At 37.9% G+C, this 17,703-nt stretch overlaps 1 protein-coding gene across 2 annotated transcripts in view; it reads left to right on the forward strand.

Moving 5' to 3' along the window:
• The window catches only part of asic4b (acid sensing ion channel subunit family member 4b), a 90,313-nt gene that overhangs the window by 68,859 nt on the left and 3,751 nt on the right, over positions 1-17,703 (forward strand). The window contains 6 exon segments of one of the 2 annotated variants that reach the window (NM_214786.1): positions 2,494-2,638; positions 4,676-4,803; positions 5,095-5,248; positions 7,198-7,251; positions 13,753-13,906; positions 15,895-15,986. In NM_214786.1, the coding sequence (NP_999951.1) occupies positions 2,494-2,638; positions 4,676-4,803; positions 5,095-5,248; positions 7,198-7,251; positions 13,753-13,906; positions 15,895-15,986 (727 nt within the window). 2 annotated transcript variants of the gene reach the window in all.

A 17,703-nucleotide genomic window follows, 5' to 3' on the forward strand; every position in this document is an offset into this window, starting at 1 on the left:
AGCTGCGAAACTAAGAAACTGTGTCAGGTCAGAGGTAAAAGGGCATCGAATTAATACACCAAAACATGGTGTTAAATATTTAGGATGCATTTTAGATAGTAATTTGACAGAGAAGATGGCTGTAATAGTCCATTCAAAAATCTGTTCTAAAATTAAGTTTTTAGCAGGACAGGCAGAGCTCCTAGATACCCAAACTATAATAAGCTAGTGCATTAGTGCAGCCATACTTTGACTAGGCTACTGCTTTTTGGTACAGCGGTAGTTCTTAAAAAATAATTAAAAATAAATTGCAAACGGCCTAAAATAAGTCATGAAAGTACCTCTACTGACACATTTAAATAATGAACATTAGTCAAAGTAATTTTTTAAAAGTTGAATAAAGGGGTAACATTTATGAAATTAGTGACGGTGTTAAAGAATTTAAAGAAAATGGTCCCAAAATATTTTCTTAATTATTATGCTTTTGTAAGTGAGGTACACTGTCATTCTACAAGAGCGCGTAGAAGGGATATTTATCCTTATAGGTTTAAGAATAAATCAGGTAGAATTTCTTTTTTGTGTACAAGCACTGTTGCTTGGAATGTTTTGCCTACGATTTTTAAAGTGATTCAATTTGAGTGTTTTTAGAAGAGAAATTAAAAAGTGGTTGTTTTACAGTATTACAGTTGAAGTTGAGGATTTTGTTGTGCCGAGTTGCTGAGCTGATGGTTTTCATTCCATTTATGACATGCTCGTTTATTTTTTAAGAATATCGAGGACCACAATGGAAATAAGCCTGTGTCTTTTTGTGTATTTCATCCTCTGCAGTTTTTAAAATATGTATGAATTAAGGATGATTTATACTTCTGCGTCAAACGTCGGCGTATGCTACGGCGCTGACGCATAGCCCTTGGCCATGGCCATCGGCATCGCTGACATGCGCCTCTCAAAAAATGTAACTACACGTCACAACGACGTGTAGCGCAAGCTCTGTGATTGGTCAGCTTGGTAGCGCTGACAAGTCTGGGCGGGACAGAGAGCCGCGTGAATGGCGCAAGCCTGATGGAGCGATTGTTTACAAGTGTGAAGTCCCGTGAAGAAGCTCCAGATGGAAAGTTTTGTTTTGTGTTTACCTCATAGTTAAAGTTGATGCACGTCTGCCGGTTCCTGCCTCAAAATGAGCGAGTTTGAGCCACTTGTACAGTACATCCCGGAAGTGTTCAGGAAAAGCAAAAAAGCAGCAAAGAAACTCGACACAGAGGAACATTTACACCTCACTGCCAACTAGCGTTTCGAAAGTGTTAATGCAGACCGACAGAGACAGCGCGCAGAAGTATAAATGCACAGCTACGCGCGTTGCATGCGCCGTGGGTCACTTGACACAGAAGTATGAACCAGACTTTAGTCTAACTGGACTTGTTTGTATATTTTTTTGCAAAAATTGTCAAATAAAATCAATCAATCAATCAATCAATCAATCAACCAAATTAATATAATTGATAATTATATATATATATATGTTTCAATTACCCTTCAAGTTGCACAAACTGAAACTGCAAATTGAAAACACGTTTAATGGAAATTTGTCAATTTTCAAAAAATACTATCACCAAATGTGACCTGTGATGTGCATTGAACTTTGCATTTTTATTCAATGTTTGACATAGTCTCAACCGAAACATGATGAGAGGATGGGACATAGAGTAGCCCCCAACCCCACCCTTCTTTTTTTTTAAAAAACAGCCAATATTGTTTTGTTTTATCACCGCTTTGCCAGTGAGAGTGGTTGAACTCAAGCTCATCAAATGAAAAGCAAATGAGAAGCATTTTGAAGGGGGAGCATGTCAAAGACTAGAGAACATTTGATTGTTCAAGATTTGATGAGAAACTGAAGTATGAGGTAACGTGAATTAAACCGTTGATCCATTTATGCGGAAGTGACAAACTACAAGCTTCACATGTTTATATCAGTTTTATATTTTCTAAACACAATTTTTGTCATTGTTTTGGAGTGCAATAGCTTATAGATGTCTTCAAAACGAACCATACTGATGCTAACGCCTAAAAAGCGTTACTTTAATTTTATGGGACTTTTAAATAGCAACTGATACCTCACATCATCTCAGTATGCTTTCATCCATTTTTTAGGTTCAGTACAATTATATTAGTCTTTTTATTTTTTAGAGTTTCAATGTGGATGAGAAAGTTTTCAAATTTAAACAGGAAATGTCACTTTCAGAAGTAATGAACCCTCTGTTATTCAATTTAATGTGTAAGCAAGTCTTACCTGGTGACAGCAAGACAAGGAATCAAAATAAGAAAAAGATGTGCTGTTTCGATAATGGATACATCATAAGGTGCTGGTATGGTTAGGAAGTCTGAGAGGAGTGAAGTGCGTTTCGCTAACACCTTTGTATGAAGATCTTTATGTGTGTGTGTGAGGACTAGGCTGTGAAATGCAGGTGTTTTCAGCAGTGCAAATATGTCTAATGCATGTTTGTGATTGGTCTGCAGGTTTACACACGGTATGGGAAATGTTACACATTTAATGGAAACAAGACGTCACCCAAGCGTGTAAGGCAAGGTGGCACAGGAAACGGCCTGGAGATGATGCTGGATATTCAGCAGGACGAGTATCTGCCTATCTGGAGAGAAACCAGTGAATGACTAGTGGAACTGACACTATTTTGCATCTCAGATATTGATTCAAACGCAAATGACCTTGAAATATTTCATTATTTTACTTTTGCAAGCTTGATTGCTTTGTATAATATCATTTTCAAAACACGAGATCAAAATGTTAGGGTGGGTACGATTTTTAGTTTTTGCTGCTTCACTTTAAGTGAGGGCGGCACGGTGGCTCAGTGTGTAGCACTGTCACCTCCCAGCAAGAAGGTTGCTGGTTTGAGTCTTGGCAGGGCCAGTTGGCATTTATGTGTGGAGTGCATGTTCTCCCCGTATTTGTGTGGGTTGCCTCCGGGTGCTCCGGTTTCACGGTTTCCACAAGTCCAAAGACATGCCACATAGGTGAATTGGAATAACTAAACTGTCCATAGTGTATGAGTGTGTGAATGCGAGAGTTTATGAGTGTTTCCCAGTACTGGGTTGCGGCGGGAAGGGCATCTGCTGTGTAAAACATATGCCTGAATAGTTAGCGGTTCATTCCACTGTGGTAACCCCTCATAAATAAGAGATTAAGCCGAAGGAAAATGAATGACCTGGTATTTAACATGTGCAACTGTTTGTTAACAGTTTAGTACACTGTAAAAATTTCAAGCAGCTTATTGTTATTAAGTTTCTGGCTCTACAAATTAGTTTTGTGTTCACACAATTCTTTGGTTGGATTTTATTTTCAAGTACAGTCCAGTCAACATTAGTCATTCTCAACACTGCAAAATCAATTAGGTTAGCTTAATAGTTTTTACAAATTTAAGTTGATTGAACACAAAAGTTAAGAATTGTGTTGTTTCAACTCATTTTAAATAAGTAGTTTGAATAAGCAGCAAGAGCCTTTTTGATGTAAAGTTTTCAAAGTATATTTTTGCAGACTTAATTAAGTCTAAACTCATGCAAAAAAATATTGGTTCAATTTATTAACATATAATTTTGCTTTTCCAACATTTTATCTGTTTGTGTTGTGTTTTTTTAATGTGCACAATACATTCATCACAATGAATTACCCTGATTTGAGTGAACTAAACCAAATAAAATCACTTTGAAACTACCTAATTTGGTCAAGTTAGAATGACTTTTCTTTTTGCTGATGTTGAATTTACATAAACAAATTGTCTGCGTTAATTGCTGTGTTTATTTAATGCAAATAGAACTAATAACATACATTTGTTGATGTTGCTGTTGTTTCATGATTGCTTTTTTCTTTGGGAAAATACTTTTTTTAATTAACATTAGATCAAAATGTAAAGTTTGAACGAAACGGTAAATACAGTTTTCCAAAAGTAAAATACTGGCTGTAAAAATAAAATAAATTAATTAATTAATAAAAATAAATAAATAAAACAAATAAATATTATATTTATTCATTAATTTTCTTTCTGGCTTAGTCCCTTTATTAATCAGGGGTCGCCGCCAACTTACAGCATATGTTTTACGCAGCGGATGCCCTTCCAGCTGCAACCCATCACTGGGAAACATCCACACACTCTCATCCACACACTCATACACTACGGACAATTTAGCTTGCCCAGTTCACCTACAATAAAACACATGTCTTTGGACTTGTGGGGGAAACCGGAGCACCCGGAAGAAACCCACCGAAAACGGGGAAAACATGCAACCCTAACCCTAATTCCTAAATAACAGATTTTAAATTAAATTAAATTAATAAAATTAATGAGATATAATTAATAATTCATTTCAATGGATGTATAACGTTGTTGTTAAAAATTTGAAACCAGTGATATCATTTTATTTCAACATTTATTTCAATTTGAATTTTTAGTGATGATATAAATTAATTTACTGTCACATATGATTTTTATCATTTATCATTTTTGCTGAATAAAATCTTCTTCTTTTTTTAAAGTACAATCAAACTGACCCCAAGCATTTGAATACAAATCTGAAACGAAATTAAAATAATTACTAAAAACTTTAATTTATATTTGTTACATAGAATATTGAATTACTTGTGCAAGCTGTTAGTTTTACTTACACAGTATGATCTGTCCATCTTTAGACGAGACTACGCTGGAAGCAGGTATTCGGGTTCAGATACACAGTCAGAATGAACCCCCGTACATCCACCAGTTGGGCTTCGGAGTCTCACCAGGATTCCAGACATTTGTTTCCTGCCAGGAACAGAGGGTAAGTTTAAACTCATTGCTTTTTGCATGGCAGAAAAGCTGTTATGCGTCTGAATTCAACACCAAGCTGTTATACATCTGAATTTAACACCGGGCTGTTCTCAACTCTCGAATTTCAGACATTTAAAATTAGGAGCTAATTTACAAAATGTCAAACAGATTTCAAGGCTGACTGGAATATTTTCTAATTGAGACTGCATGTGCTATTTCACAGCCATAGGGTGCACTCAGGCAGACAAAGAAGCAGAGAGATGCCGGTTTTTCTCTCTCTAAATGTCTCCTGTTTTTCTAGCTAACATACCTGCCACAGCCGTGGGGAAACTGTCGGGCTTCATCCGAGCCTGTGATCCCAGGATACGACACCTACAGCGTCAGCGCCTGCAGACTGCACTGTGAGAGCACACAGGTGCAGAGAGAGTGCAACTGCAGGATGGTGCATATGCCAGGTGCGAGCTGTAGTATGAGAGCTGTCATAATAATTAAAAAAAAAACTGTCTGTATCAGTGAGAACAAATGTGTCGTTGTTACCTGATTGTTACAGCCGAGGCCGGAAGTTAAAATAAATTTATTTTATATTATCTATTGAATGACCTATTAATTGTATTTTATTAATGTCTTTTTCTTACCCCTCACTCTAATGTAAAAATTATAAGGATAATTATTTGTATTATTCATAAAATTACCAATTAATTATATTTTATAAATGCACTGTTAACAATTTCCTGTTTGCCAGTAACTTACTTTAAATCAATCAGAGCAAAACTACTGTATTTACATATACAGCACTAATTATTTTGCTGTTTATTTATATTTACAGAATTGTATGTGTATATCTTTACAGTTAAGTACTAAGTAATTTACAACAATCATCAACAGTGTCCATCCCTAGCTCAACCCTAAATGTACCCCTTACAGTAATGTAAAAAGAGTAATAATTATAATGAGAATTAGGTATATTATTAATTAAATAACCCATTAATTATATTTTAATATCTACCCCTACCCCTAACTCTAATTCTACCCCTCACAGTAATGTAAAAACTGTAAGTATGAAGAGAATTACGGACATTATTTATTAAATTACCCATTAATTGTATTTTATTAACATCTACCCCAATACTAACCCCAATCCTACCTCTCGTAGTAATGTAAAAGCAGTAATTATGAAGAGAATTATATATATTATCAATTAAATTACCCATGAATTGTATTTTATTAACATCTACCCCTATCCCAACCCTAAACCGACCCTCACAGTACTGTAAAAGCAGTAATTTTAAAGAGAATTACGTATATTATTAATTTAATTATTCATTAATTGTATTTTATCAATATTTACCCCTACCCTAGCGCTAATTCTACCCCTTACAGTAATGTAAAAACAGTAATTATAATGAGATTTGTGTATATTATTAATTAAATTACCCATTAATTGTATTTTATTGATGTCTAACCCTACCCTGCCCCTCAACATACCCCTTACAGTAATGTAAAAACAGTAATTACTAAGAGAATTGTGTATATTAATAATTACATTACCCATTTATTATATTTTATTAATGTATACCGCTTCCTTAAACCTACCCTTCACACTACTGTAAAAACAGCAGTTAAAAAGAGAATTATGTCTATTATTTTTTAAATTACCCATTAATATGTATTTTATTAACGTCTACCCCTACCCCACCCCTCAACCTACCCCTTAAAGTAATGTAAAAACAGTAATTATTCTTTTACAGTAATTCTATCAATATAAATACTTCTCATTAACTTCCAGCCGCAGCTGTATCCCCTCTAGACTTTACCATTGTCAGGCCACCTCACAACTGCTCTTATTGCTGCTGACAGATTAGATGATGCATCGCAACATTGCATGTTTCACTGTCAAGAAAGTAAGGTGGAACTGAGCATCCTAAGAGTGTTTTTAGTTGGTCTCTCTTAATTCAGTTTGTGTGGACCAGAAAAAAATCCTGTTAAACCTACTGTACTTTAATTTATTCAGACCAACACAAAACTAAGCAGTGTTTGATTAGCACAGTGGAATTTACTGTGCTAATAAGTGCAACCTTTTTTGTCCTAAACAAACAAACCAAACTACATCTGTGAACACACACTAATACAGAAGTCACAACAGAGTTTTTTTTTTTCATTAAATCTATGAAAAACTACGTAGTGTGAATGCACAAACCAATCTTACGAGGAAATATATCAAGCAAACCCTACTTCTAATCCCACCCCTCATTGAGGGATGAGCAGATCGTATTGAAATATACAAATGAGATCATACAAATTAATACGAATTAGCCACTAAATTAGAAAGTTACAAATTACCTTGAGATAAACCCCCTTTTTTGGTTTAATGGATACATTTTTTAAATATCTCTTCTCTTCACAGGTGATGCTGATATCTGTGCACCCAGTAAAATCAAGTGTGTTGACAAGGCTTTGGGTAAGATCATCACAGACACACCCTAAACGCGGCTCACACTCTGCACAATTTTGAATAATCCTTTCCGATTGTAGCTTTACAGACTGCACAAGCATGATTCCCATGTCACACTGTAAAATCCCTGTTGTCATAATGTCTGACTGAAAGACAATCAAGACGTGCTAAACATGGACATGCAAGACAGTTTAACATAATCAATCCATGACACGTTCAGTAACTTACCTTTACTAAACAGCAAACATGGAGTGCATTCTAAATGGGATATAAATCACTTTAAAAACAATCATGGCTGCCGTTTTGAAGCGTCAATCCAAACCAAAGTGCTCTAAACCGGCCACTTTGAAGGGCTCTTTGGATTTCAAAGGATAAAACGAATAGACATTTTGAGCCATGATGTATTGAGAGGGAAAGTTGTTTATTGTTACCAACTGCATTCCATTTGGAAGGGCTCATCCCTATGCTCTAATCCCTTCAGAGTGACCCTCCAAAGGGATTAGGGCATAGCGATGAGCACTTCTGAACTGAAAGCAATGATAAGTAATCTGTAGTGGTCAGGTTCAGAGTCTTATTGGTCACACTGCAGAAAATCATCAGAGGAAATGTTTTGTTATAACATAAGAGCCCTTAATCAGCTGTCGGTCAACGAGTCAAAGAAGCAGTCAGAGAACACAGATTTGATACTTTATTCAAGCTCTCTTAGGACATCCCAACTTATTAGTAAACAAGTTTTAATAATGACATCAGGTTCATTTAAGATACTTTTGTCATGACAAGATGAAACTTGATAAATTACAAGAAAATACAGCAGATTTTTTAGCTCTGCTTTAGAAAATTAGAAAATGGAGAACGAAAGGGTTATTGAAGTAACTCTCATTCCCAGAGGAAGGGAGAACGGAAATGCTATGTGGAAACTTCCACTATGGGTATTTCGTCAGAAGCCAATCATCTGAAGGAGTAATAATATGTGCCAATGAAATGCCAATGAGTTGGCAGGGTCAGCGTGCACAGCTGACAGCAATGACAATCAATCTTGTATAAAGATGCATCCTGTGCATCACTGATTCCCCTTTTCTAGCCAAAGAGCCTTTTACAGTTAACAGCTACGGGACAATCGCTGTGGCGGAGGAACATAGCATTTCCGTCCCCACCCCCAGGGAATGAGGGTCCCTTCAGTAACAATTTCATCCCCCAGTGAGATGGGAACTACAATGCTATGTGGAAACTTCCACTATAGGGAAATGTATAGAAAACGCCACAGTGATTAAACCTTTCCACGTCACTGGTGAGAGGTTTGCCAGTCTACAGCATGTGTGCACCCACATCACCGGAGGCTCAGCCTTTCAACGTGCCCGCTAACCCTAACTTACCTCACTTATTTGAGAAACTTCACAGGTTTAGAATTTTTTTCGGGGAGACGTAAACATGCACTTAATCCTAGATAATTCTGGGAATTTAAGATACGACAGTACGTTGGGAAAGCATGCAGTACCAATAGGGTGCACACTGCGGAGGCCACCTGCTGCCCAGAAGGGGAGAATTGGTAGCAAGAAGACACATTAACTAGCCCTGAGAAGGGGGAGAACACATGAAGGATGTTTATCGGGGAGGGAAGACATGAGTCCACCTAAGAGGGGGGACTAAACTGTGGTTAAGTTAAGCATATGGGATTGCCAGCTGGGATCGCATATAGCAGGCACCTATACCCAGAACGCGTGCTGACCAGCGGGCATCCCAAACAACGTAACGAGCCAAGCACATGACTCCTCCTCTGAATCAGATGCTGTGGGCCTCAGAGGAACTCCGCAGGGTTCGCCAAGCGGGCAACTCAACTCAACAAAGCGAGAAAGCTCTCTGTGTTAGAGAGAAAGTCACAGCAAGCGTTTTACAACACCAAACCAAATTTCCTCATTCACCGAGGTTTCTAAATACACGTGAGGAAACAAGCTCCACTTGCAGATTATTGAGCTTATTCTCCGCAGACGAGCGGGCGCTGCCATTTGAATCTTTTTGGCACGAGACTTCCAGTCTCAATTACTTCCATTTATTTTTAAACATTAAAAACTGCTCGTTTCGCTGTTTGATGTTGTAAACTGATATTTCCTTGTTATATTATTCTACTTGGTCTGTCTAGTCATGCAAGCATTTGTTTGTAGAGCAAGTAGTTTGACCGTTTTTTGCCGTTTATTATTCCTTGTCATTTCTCCCATAGGCGACTGAAACGGAAGTTCTAAGACAATAAGACAATAAGTCAACCTGTTTGAATATGGCACTTCCCTTATGCTGATGACCGTAACAGATAAAGAGCTGCTCACAGGATCTAAAGCTTTGAGGACAGTCCACATAATGTGCAATGCGTGAACAGGACACTGCAATAAAAGGTGCTGGATCTGCCTCCTCTGTGGGCAGCGCTTACATGTTTACTACATAGTCTAAAAAGAACCCAGGGCACTTAGGTGGGCCAGGGTTTCAGGAAAACATGAGAGCGGGCTGACACAAATAGCTGGCACATTTCGCTGACCAAAAATGCTTCCAGATACCTGACCCATTTGACATTTGTCAAGGCAAACAGCAGAGCTGTCTACCTGGACAGAAATCTTAAAGATACTGAAATAAGTGGATCGAGCAGACCTCTCCTAAAAGAGATCTCTAAGTGGGTGTCCACTTAGAGAATCCACGTCTTGCGCCTCAGGGAACTGGATGATGAGGCAATGCTTCCCCAGTGCACTGCCATCGCTGTGTCTTCAGAGCGGAGGGGACAGCCTTAGCTCCAGCCAGCTGAAGGAAGATAGCATCACACTGATCGGGTATGTCCTGGGTCCTTCTCGGAGAAAAGTACAGCACACAGTGAATAGAGTCCACTTCAGGGCGGAGGCATGCCTCGTGTTTGGCCACCTAATTGGTAGGTCACCTAAGTTCTCCGCGCTGCATTTATGGACGACATGTGAGGTTCCAGAGACCTGGGCGCAGGTGCCAAATGGTGCCTGTCCCAGAGAAGAAAGCTTCTCCAAAGGGATATGCCAGGGAGGGGCCATCATGGGGAGAGAACAAAATACAGGTCCGATTGGGCTAGAGAGGTGCAATAAACAGACCGGCTCCTCGTTCTCTCTGACGTCACACAGTATCTGTGCAAGTAGGCTCACTGGAGAAATGCATATTTACGCAAGCTCTGGGGCCAGCTGTGTTACCAGAACAGCTGGACAGTCAGGGGTGGAGTTTCCATTTTCCCAGGGGAAACTGCCATGAGAGCACCTCGGCTGCACAGTTGAGCTTGGCTGGGAAGAACGGGATGCAGGGATTTTGCCGCTCATGACTATGGAGGAGTTGAGACATATACCCCCGTGCTGTTGTTATACACCATCATCACTGTGCTGTCCATTCTGACCAGCACGTGTTTCTTCTCTAGCACTGGTAAAAGACAGCACAGTGCAAGATACACTGGCAACAGCTTTAGGCTAATAAAATACCAATGCAACCAGGTTCCTTTCACAGACTTGCAGCTTCAAACCCCCAACACACAGCCCCCCAGCGCAACTGGAAGCATCCGTCAAAACGACAACATGCCTGTATATCTGTTCTAGAGGCACACAGACCTGTAGAAATGCAGGGTCCGTCCAGAGGCTGAGGGCACAGTGGAGTGGCAGTCACCCGATGCTCATCTCATATGGAGCAACCCGAGTGGCGTGAAAGCAGCTGCGGATCCCATATGCCCCAGGAGCCTCTGAAATAATATCAGTGGGACCCCAGTTTTCCAGTCAAACTCTCTCAGACAGGTCAGCAGGTCATGCTCAGCAAGGGTGCGAGGCTGCTCTTTTCTCATTTGACCTGAAACCATAACAGGTCGAGGTGCCAGAGCACCCTGTCCCTGTGTATAATCAATTGATCCCAAGAGTGAGTTATAAAAAGCCAATCATTGAGATGATTGAGTATGCAGATGCCCGCAAACTGAAGGGGCGTTAGGGCATCCTCAGTGAGGTTGGTGAAAACCCACGGAGACAGGAAGAGTCTGGTATGGAGGACTTTGCACTACCATGCTTTAAAAAGACGCACTGCACGATCGTGTTGCTCTTTTAGGAAACTTGTCCTTATACATACCACTCTAGAAGGACCGGACCCAGAGACCGCCAGGCAAGGGAGAATACCCAGCTCGACCATCTGCCGCCGCGTATCACACACTCTGGACCGTGAGAAGCAGCCTGCTTTTTCGTTCTCTCTCTTCTCTGTCAAGAAGCTTGGAGGAACCCTTACAAAGGCTCTCTCAGAAATGTGCATGCTGACGCTGCCAACAATTGGCATTTCATTGGCCAGTGTAGCGAAGGCTACCTGATAGCAGAGACTAACTTGTTGTGTATAGCAGTGAATCAGGTGTGTCTGTTAGAACACGACAGAGGGAAGGATAAAATCAAACTGATTTATTGTGGCAAGTAAGTATGAACATGAGAGAGAAGAGCCAACTGTGAATATTAGCAGATGTACAATGAAGTGTCCAATTGTTTCCGGTGCACAGGTTAAGAGGATGATGATTGATAAAGCACAATTACCAGTAGCACACAGATGTGACGTTAAGGCCGAGCCTTGTGATTGGTCTGAAGTTATGTGTATGAATGCAGTGGTCCAATGAGCCTTCAGAGTGTGTGAATCACTTGGCCATAGACGCATAAGAGCCCTTTCCTCACAATATACTGTAGATTGCACTTGCTTAGCTGTTAATTGGTGATGTCCTGATTAAATGAGCATTTAGCCGATGAGTTGTGCTTATGAAAGTTGTGGTTTCTCTGTAACAGACAAATAATAACACTCCAGCATCAGCAACCAGTAATATACATCATTACTTTAACAAACTTACACATGACAGCACTAACATATACATTATAGGCTCTTCCCTCACAAAATGAACAGGATTGGATGTAATCGCACTCTAACATCCACATTTACTAACAAACATTATACATATTAATCACTTCAGCTGAACAAACAATGAATAGCATCGCGATCGCGATGCTAACGCATGCTAATTAGCACTATGACACATCAGGTATCTCTGTGATGACTGGGACTAATAAGTATAACTTCTAAATAATTGTTATAACCGGAACTGTACTCACTTTCATAACACGCACAGAAGCACAATTACATCCAGTCAGACACTCATTATAGCAGCAAAACACGCTACCAGCGCCACTTTAGACAACGAGCTGCGCTCGGCAGTGTCTCGTGCAGCAACAGTTCACTCTGTATTCAGTAGCGCCTATTCCGGTTTCGGTTTGTGCCGCGATTTCAAAATAAAAGTCTCTGAGAGTCAACATTGCTCAACGGCCTTTTGCACAGCCAGTTTTATTACTCTTTCAGCTTCTGACAAAATCCCTATAGTGGAAGTTTCCACATAGCATTGAAGCTCTCCTCCCACTTGTGAACCAAGAATTTGTATCTGTTTTGTTTTGTAACTGACAACCACAAGAGTTGATTTTTTTCTTTCTCTGAAAGCATTTGAGAGTTTCCTTAGCTGTGTTTTGGATCATTATCTTTCTGAAATGTTCATTCTGGTTTCATCTTCATCATCCTGGTAATGTAGATGTTGCACTGAACAGCTAATATTAATTTACAATGACGAAGGGCAGAGGGTTGCTGATGAACTAATGAGAGATTTCACTGCCTTTCTACACCTCCCTTTCTTTATGTGTTCAATACTTTTTTTGCTGTGTCATTTAATTTTCTTACTTGCATAACTTAATTTGTAAACTATTAAGTTTTGTTTTGTTTGCATATATGGGTTTGTTTGGTTGTGACCAACATCCGGTGACAATTTCAAGGCAACAGCACCTTTACAAATATGTTTTTTTTTTTTTTTTTGAGAAAATGGTAATCAATGTAATGACTGATCAACATGACATGTTTAAAGAGATAAAGTTCATCTAAAATGTAAAAAGATGTTATCACTTACTGAACCGCTGTATGATGTTCTAGCTTTTTTTTTCTTTCATTGTACTGTATGGGGGAAAACTATTTTATTTTTTGATTAAAGTAAATCTTTCACAGAAGAAAGATATCAAACATATCATTTTACAGTCTGAACAAAAAAAACAAACAAGTATTGTTATTTTAAATATTAAAATATTAAAATGAAAGAAAAATCTCTGTTTTTGGGATGATATAAAAAGAAAAGTATTTCATTAAAAACCTGTAAATCAGCTTAATTGTTTTGCTTGCAGATACTTGGATTCTTACCATTTTTGAAGATACTTGTACTCACTTTGATTACAGTTCTCTGTACTTTTCACACTCCTGATAAATGATGAATAATGAATACACAATGATGAGTTTTCCCAAACAGTGATCATTGACTCCATTGATTTGACTTAATTAAGGGTTTAAAACTCCCCAGTGTATTTTAAACCATTGAACAGCACTCAGACCTTGATTATCGACGATAGCCACATCACTATTCTTTGCAGTACTTGTCAGCACCAAGTGTAATTCATTAAAATTCTTTGTCCATTTCCACAGCTTCACTCCAGAAGAGCACAGGTGACTCATGTCCCTGCGAGACACCCTGTAATTTGACCCGGTATGGGAAAGAGCTCTCTATGGTTAAAATCCCCAGCAGAGGCTCTGCTCGCTACCTTTCCCGCAAGTACCAGAAGTCAGAGGAGTACATCAGGTGAGTCTGAAGCATAAATAGACTTCAAAACCAGCCATATTTTTATTCTATTTTTTATCACACACAAAAGCTGAATGAATAAGCTTACTATTGATGTAGGGTTTGTTAGAATAGGACAATGTTTGGCCAAGATATAAAATATTTGAATTTCTGTAATTTGAGGGCTATAAAAAAAATCTAAATACAGTGATGGAGAGCAGAGGGTTGCTGAAAAACTAATGAGAGATTTCAGCTGCTGTCTAGGCTTTCACTGCCTTTTAACACCTCCCTTTTTTCATGTGTTCAATACTTTTTCCCTGTGACATTTCATTTTACTTTACATAACTGAATATTTAAACTAATTAGATTTGTTTTCATTTACTGTATGTATTTTTTTTTTGGTTTTAAACAAGAAAATTAAAATGTATTTATTTATTACAAATTTATTTACAAATTTATTACAAATAAATTTTTATATTAATGCTATGTTCACACCAAATACGATAAATGCGAATAAATCGCGCTATTCGCACATAAATAGAAGCATGAAGATTTTGTATTTATTCGCTTCATTCGTGCATCAAATTCACTTCAATAGATGCGGATTTGCATCATGGGCAAGGCTTCTGCTTGCTCGGTGACTGTAGCTTTGTTGCTAAATGGCTAACATTTATTATGTGCTCTAGGAAGGCTGAAAAACAGTAGATTTGTTTGCCGTCGTGTCTGAGTCCACTAGATCCTTTCAGAGGTGCACCCAACTCTCTAAGTTCATCAATTCCTCTAGAAACTGTAACTGGATGATGGAAGCTTCTTAGCAGTGCTTCCGACTGAGCCCAGCCCAGTTTAATGAGCTGTTGTTGGTGTCGGAAAGAGGATTTCCCTTCCGGACACCAACAACAGAAACTACATCATAATCAAATCTCTAAAAAAGCAAGCTCCTAATTGGTTAATGTAGCACGAATGTCTGCAGAAGTTCAGAGAATGCGCCAATCGCACCGCACCGTATTCGCATCTTTGCATTGACTTAACATGTAAATCTCTCGCCCTTAATGCTTCATACGCGTCTGGTGTGAACGTGCCATGAGAAAATACTTTTAAAGTGACTAAACTATATTTTAAGCTACGCATATTACTAATCAAACATTGAGTTTTGATATATTTACAGGGGAAAATGTACAAATATATATTCATGGAACAGGATTTCCAGCCTGATCTCACGAGGAAACGTAGCTATTTTACATTTTGTCTGTTTAGTGGCTAATTCGTACGAATTCATACAAGTTCAGTTGATGCGAAAAAGTACAATTTATAAAAGAAGGTGTGGCACCAAACCCTGCTCCTGAACTTAACCGTCATTAATCTGAGGAGAATAACAGTTGGATAACAATCAAGTAGAAGTGCATAAGCCTAAACTTAACATAAACTGTAAACAAATCCCTTAATTCTGATTGGCTGATTGGAATGTTGTTCCAGCATCAACATATATATTAATCCAGGAACATGATCCACTTGGTGAAATCAGGTTGGCGCCACAGCATACAGTCAGTCATTCTGCTGCTTGGCATATTTAAAATGTTTGCATATTACATATTTCAGCATTATCGTTAAGACCCTCAGACAGATCAAACATTTGAAGCTAAACATGCTTCCGCAAGAATACCTGCGCAGCATTTTTATTTATGTATTTATTTATGCTTGTTTTGCAAATTCTCTCAGCCTTTGCTAATAACTAAAGCAGGATTGCTATTGTTGAAACTGCAGGCTCGCTTGTGTCAGTTGTATAATGGGATGAAAAATGTAATTGTGGTCTTCCATTCACTGGCTCAATAATAGAAAAAAAAAACTATTTTAATAGACTGCTGCGAAATGAAATTCTGTGGTTTCCACTAATTATTATGTTGTTAACCGTTTTGGTGCTAATCCTTTTCTTTCCTTGACGTAACTAATAATGGGCTTATACTGTGTCCCTGCAGGGAATTAATCATTTGAATAAACTTTTCATTGTGCAGAGACAACTTTCTCATCTTGGATATTTTCTTTGAGGCCCTTAACTATGAAACGATTGAGCAGAAGAAAGCGTACGACATCGCTGGTTTGTTAGGTAGGTTTGCAATATTCTTACAAACATCTATGCTACAAACATCACGGTTAGTTGAGATGCAGCTTGTACACCTTGGTAGGGTTGCACCAGCTGTTTGTAAGTTCTTTCTTAAACTGGACTCCACACTAGGGGCTTAGTAACTACTAGCTAGTTTGTACCTAAATTTGTTCTTACTTAGGTTGTACCACAAGGCAAACTGTAGATAATAGGTCGCAAGCTCTCCGTAAAGTCATGCGTAGTCAAATTGATTGACGTAATATCCAATAAAACTCATTTTAGTCGTTAAAATGCTTTAAAATTCTGCAAAACTAATGCATCTGTTTGTAACTGTCCTATGAAAATTAAATGCTAAATTACTTTTTATAGTTCATTACATTACAGTCAGTCACTACAACAGACGACGAACACACCTGCATCGTGACATACACATGAATTTATCTTTTTTTTTTTTGTATCCTACATGTTGAAGAGAAGAGAGCACAAAGAAAAACTCTTGTTTTAATTTATGGATACACATAACAAATGTGTGTGTATTAGGGCTGTAACGATACACCAAACCCACGATTCGGTTCGTATCACGATTTTTGACCCACGATTCGATTCGTATCACGATTTTTTATTTTATTTTTTTCGTGTGGGGTGGGGAAAAAAAAGATTTTTAAAACTACTTTTAATTAAATAACATTTGAAAAATCTTTATAAACTAAACATCAAAGAACAATATTAACTATGCAAATTATTAACAATATAAATAGCCATATATAAAATAAATAAATAGGCAAAGCTATATCACTTCTGTTTTCTTTGTAACAAAATACTGTTGAAAAACCAAACTAAACTCCATTGTTTAGATGGTTCAAGCATGTTGAAAATTATTTTTCAATCAAGTTCTCTTGCATAGAAAAAGTAAATTAAATAGCTAGGGATGCTCATTTCGTTAATTTTGCTAACCGACAACCGCCGCTCATTAATCGGTTATTAACGGTTAACTGGTCAGATTACTATTAATTTTATATTAAACAAATTGACGTGTCTATTTTGTGTCTGACACATTAAATATTGCATTTTAAAATACTGATTTATTTTATATATTAATAGCGGAACAGAACAACAGAGCATCTTCACGCACCTGCAGTGTTTAGCACAGAAGAGCAGAATAATCTAAATAAAATGAATAAAATAAATAGGACTGCCCTAAATTATTTTCACTTAAATAATTAATTTATTTTACAAAACGAAAATACTGACTGATTCTTTTTAATAACCAGCATAGGCTTTTTTTCCAATCATATGTTTATTTCTTCCGTCAAATAAAAATCGCAGACTTCCTCAAATTGCTTGCTCCACGGAAAATATGCATTTATTTAATGCCCCGCTGTTATTATTATAATCACAAAACCTTTTACATTTTAATAGAAATCCTTATTTTAAAGATTATGTCCTGATATAGCCTATGGTTTCCTCTCTCTCCCTCGCGGTTCAAGTGCGCGCGCTGCCTGATGAAAGGCAACACGCGCGCATATGTTGACTTTTTGTAAACAGTTTGTTTAAATATGATATTGCATTAATCTGCGTACATGCTTTAAGCTGTAAAATAAAAAGTAAAGCCTAATTGTTGCGTTTATTACGCAGATCCAGGTCAACATAAGCGCTGGTTTAGTATCAACAGGTCTGTAGGCTATCAAACAGCAATATTCTTCTTCCATTTTGCTTCTTT

This window comes from Danio rerio, chromosome 6, assembly GCF_052040795.2.
Source record: "Danio rerio strain M-AB ecotype USA chromosome 6, GRCz13ab, whole genome shotgun sequence".
NCBI lineage: Eukaryota > Metazoa > Chordata > Actinopteri > Cypriniformes > Danionidae > Danio > Danio rerio.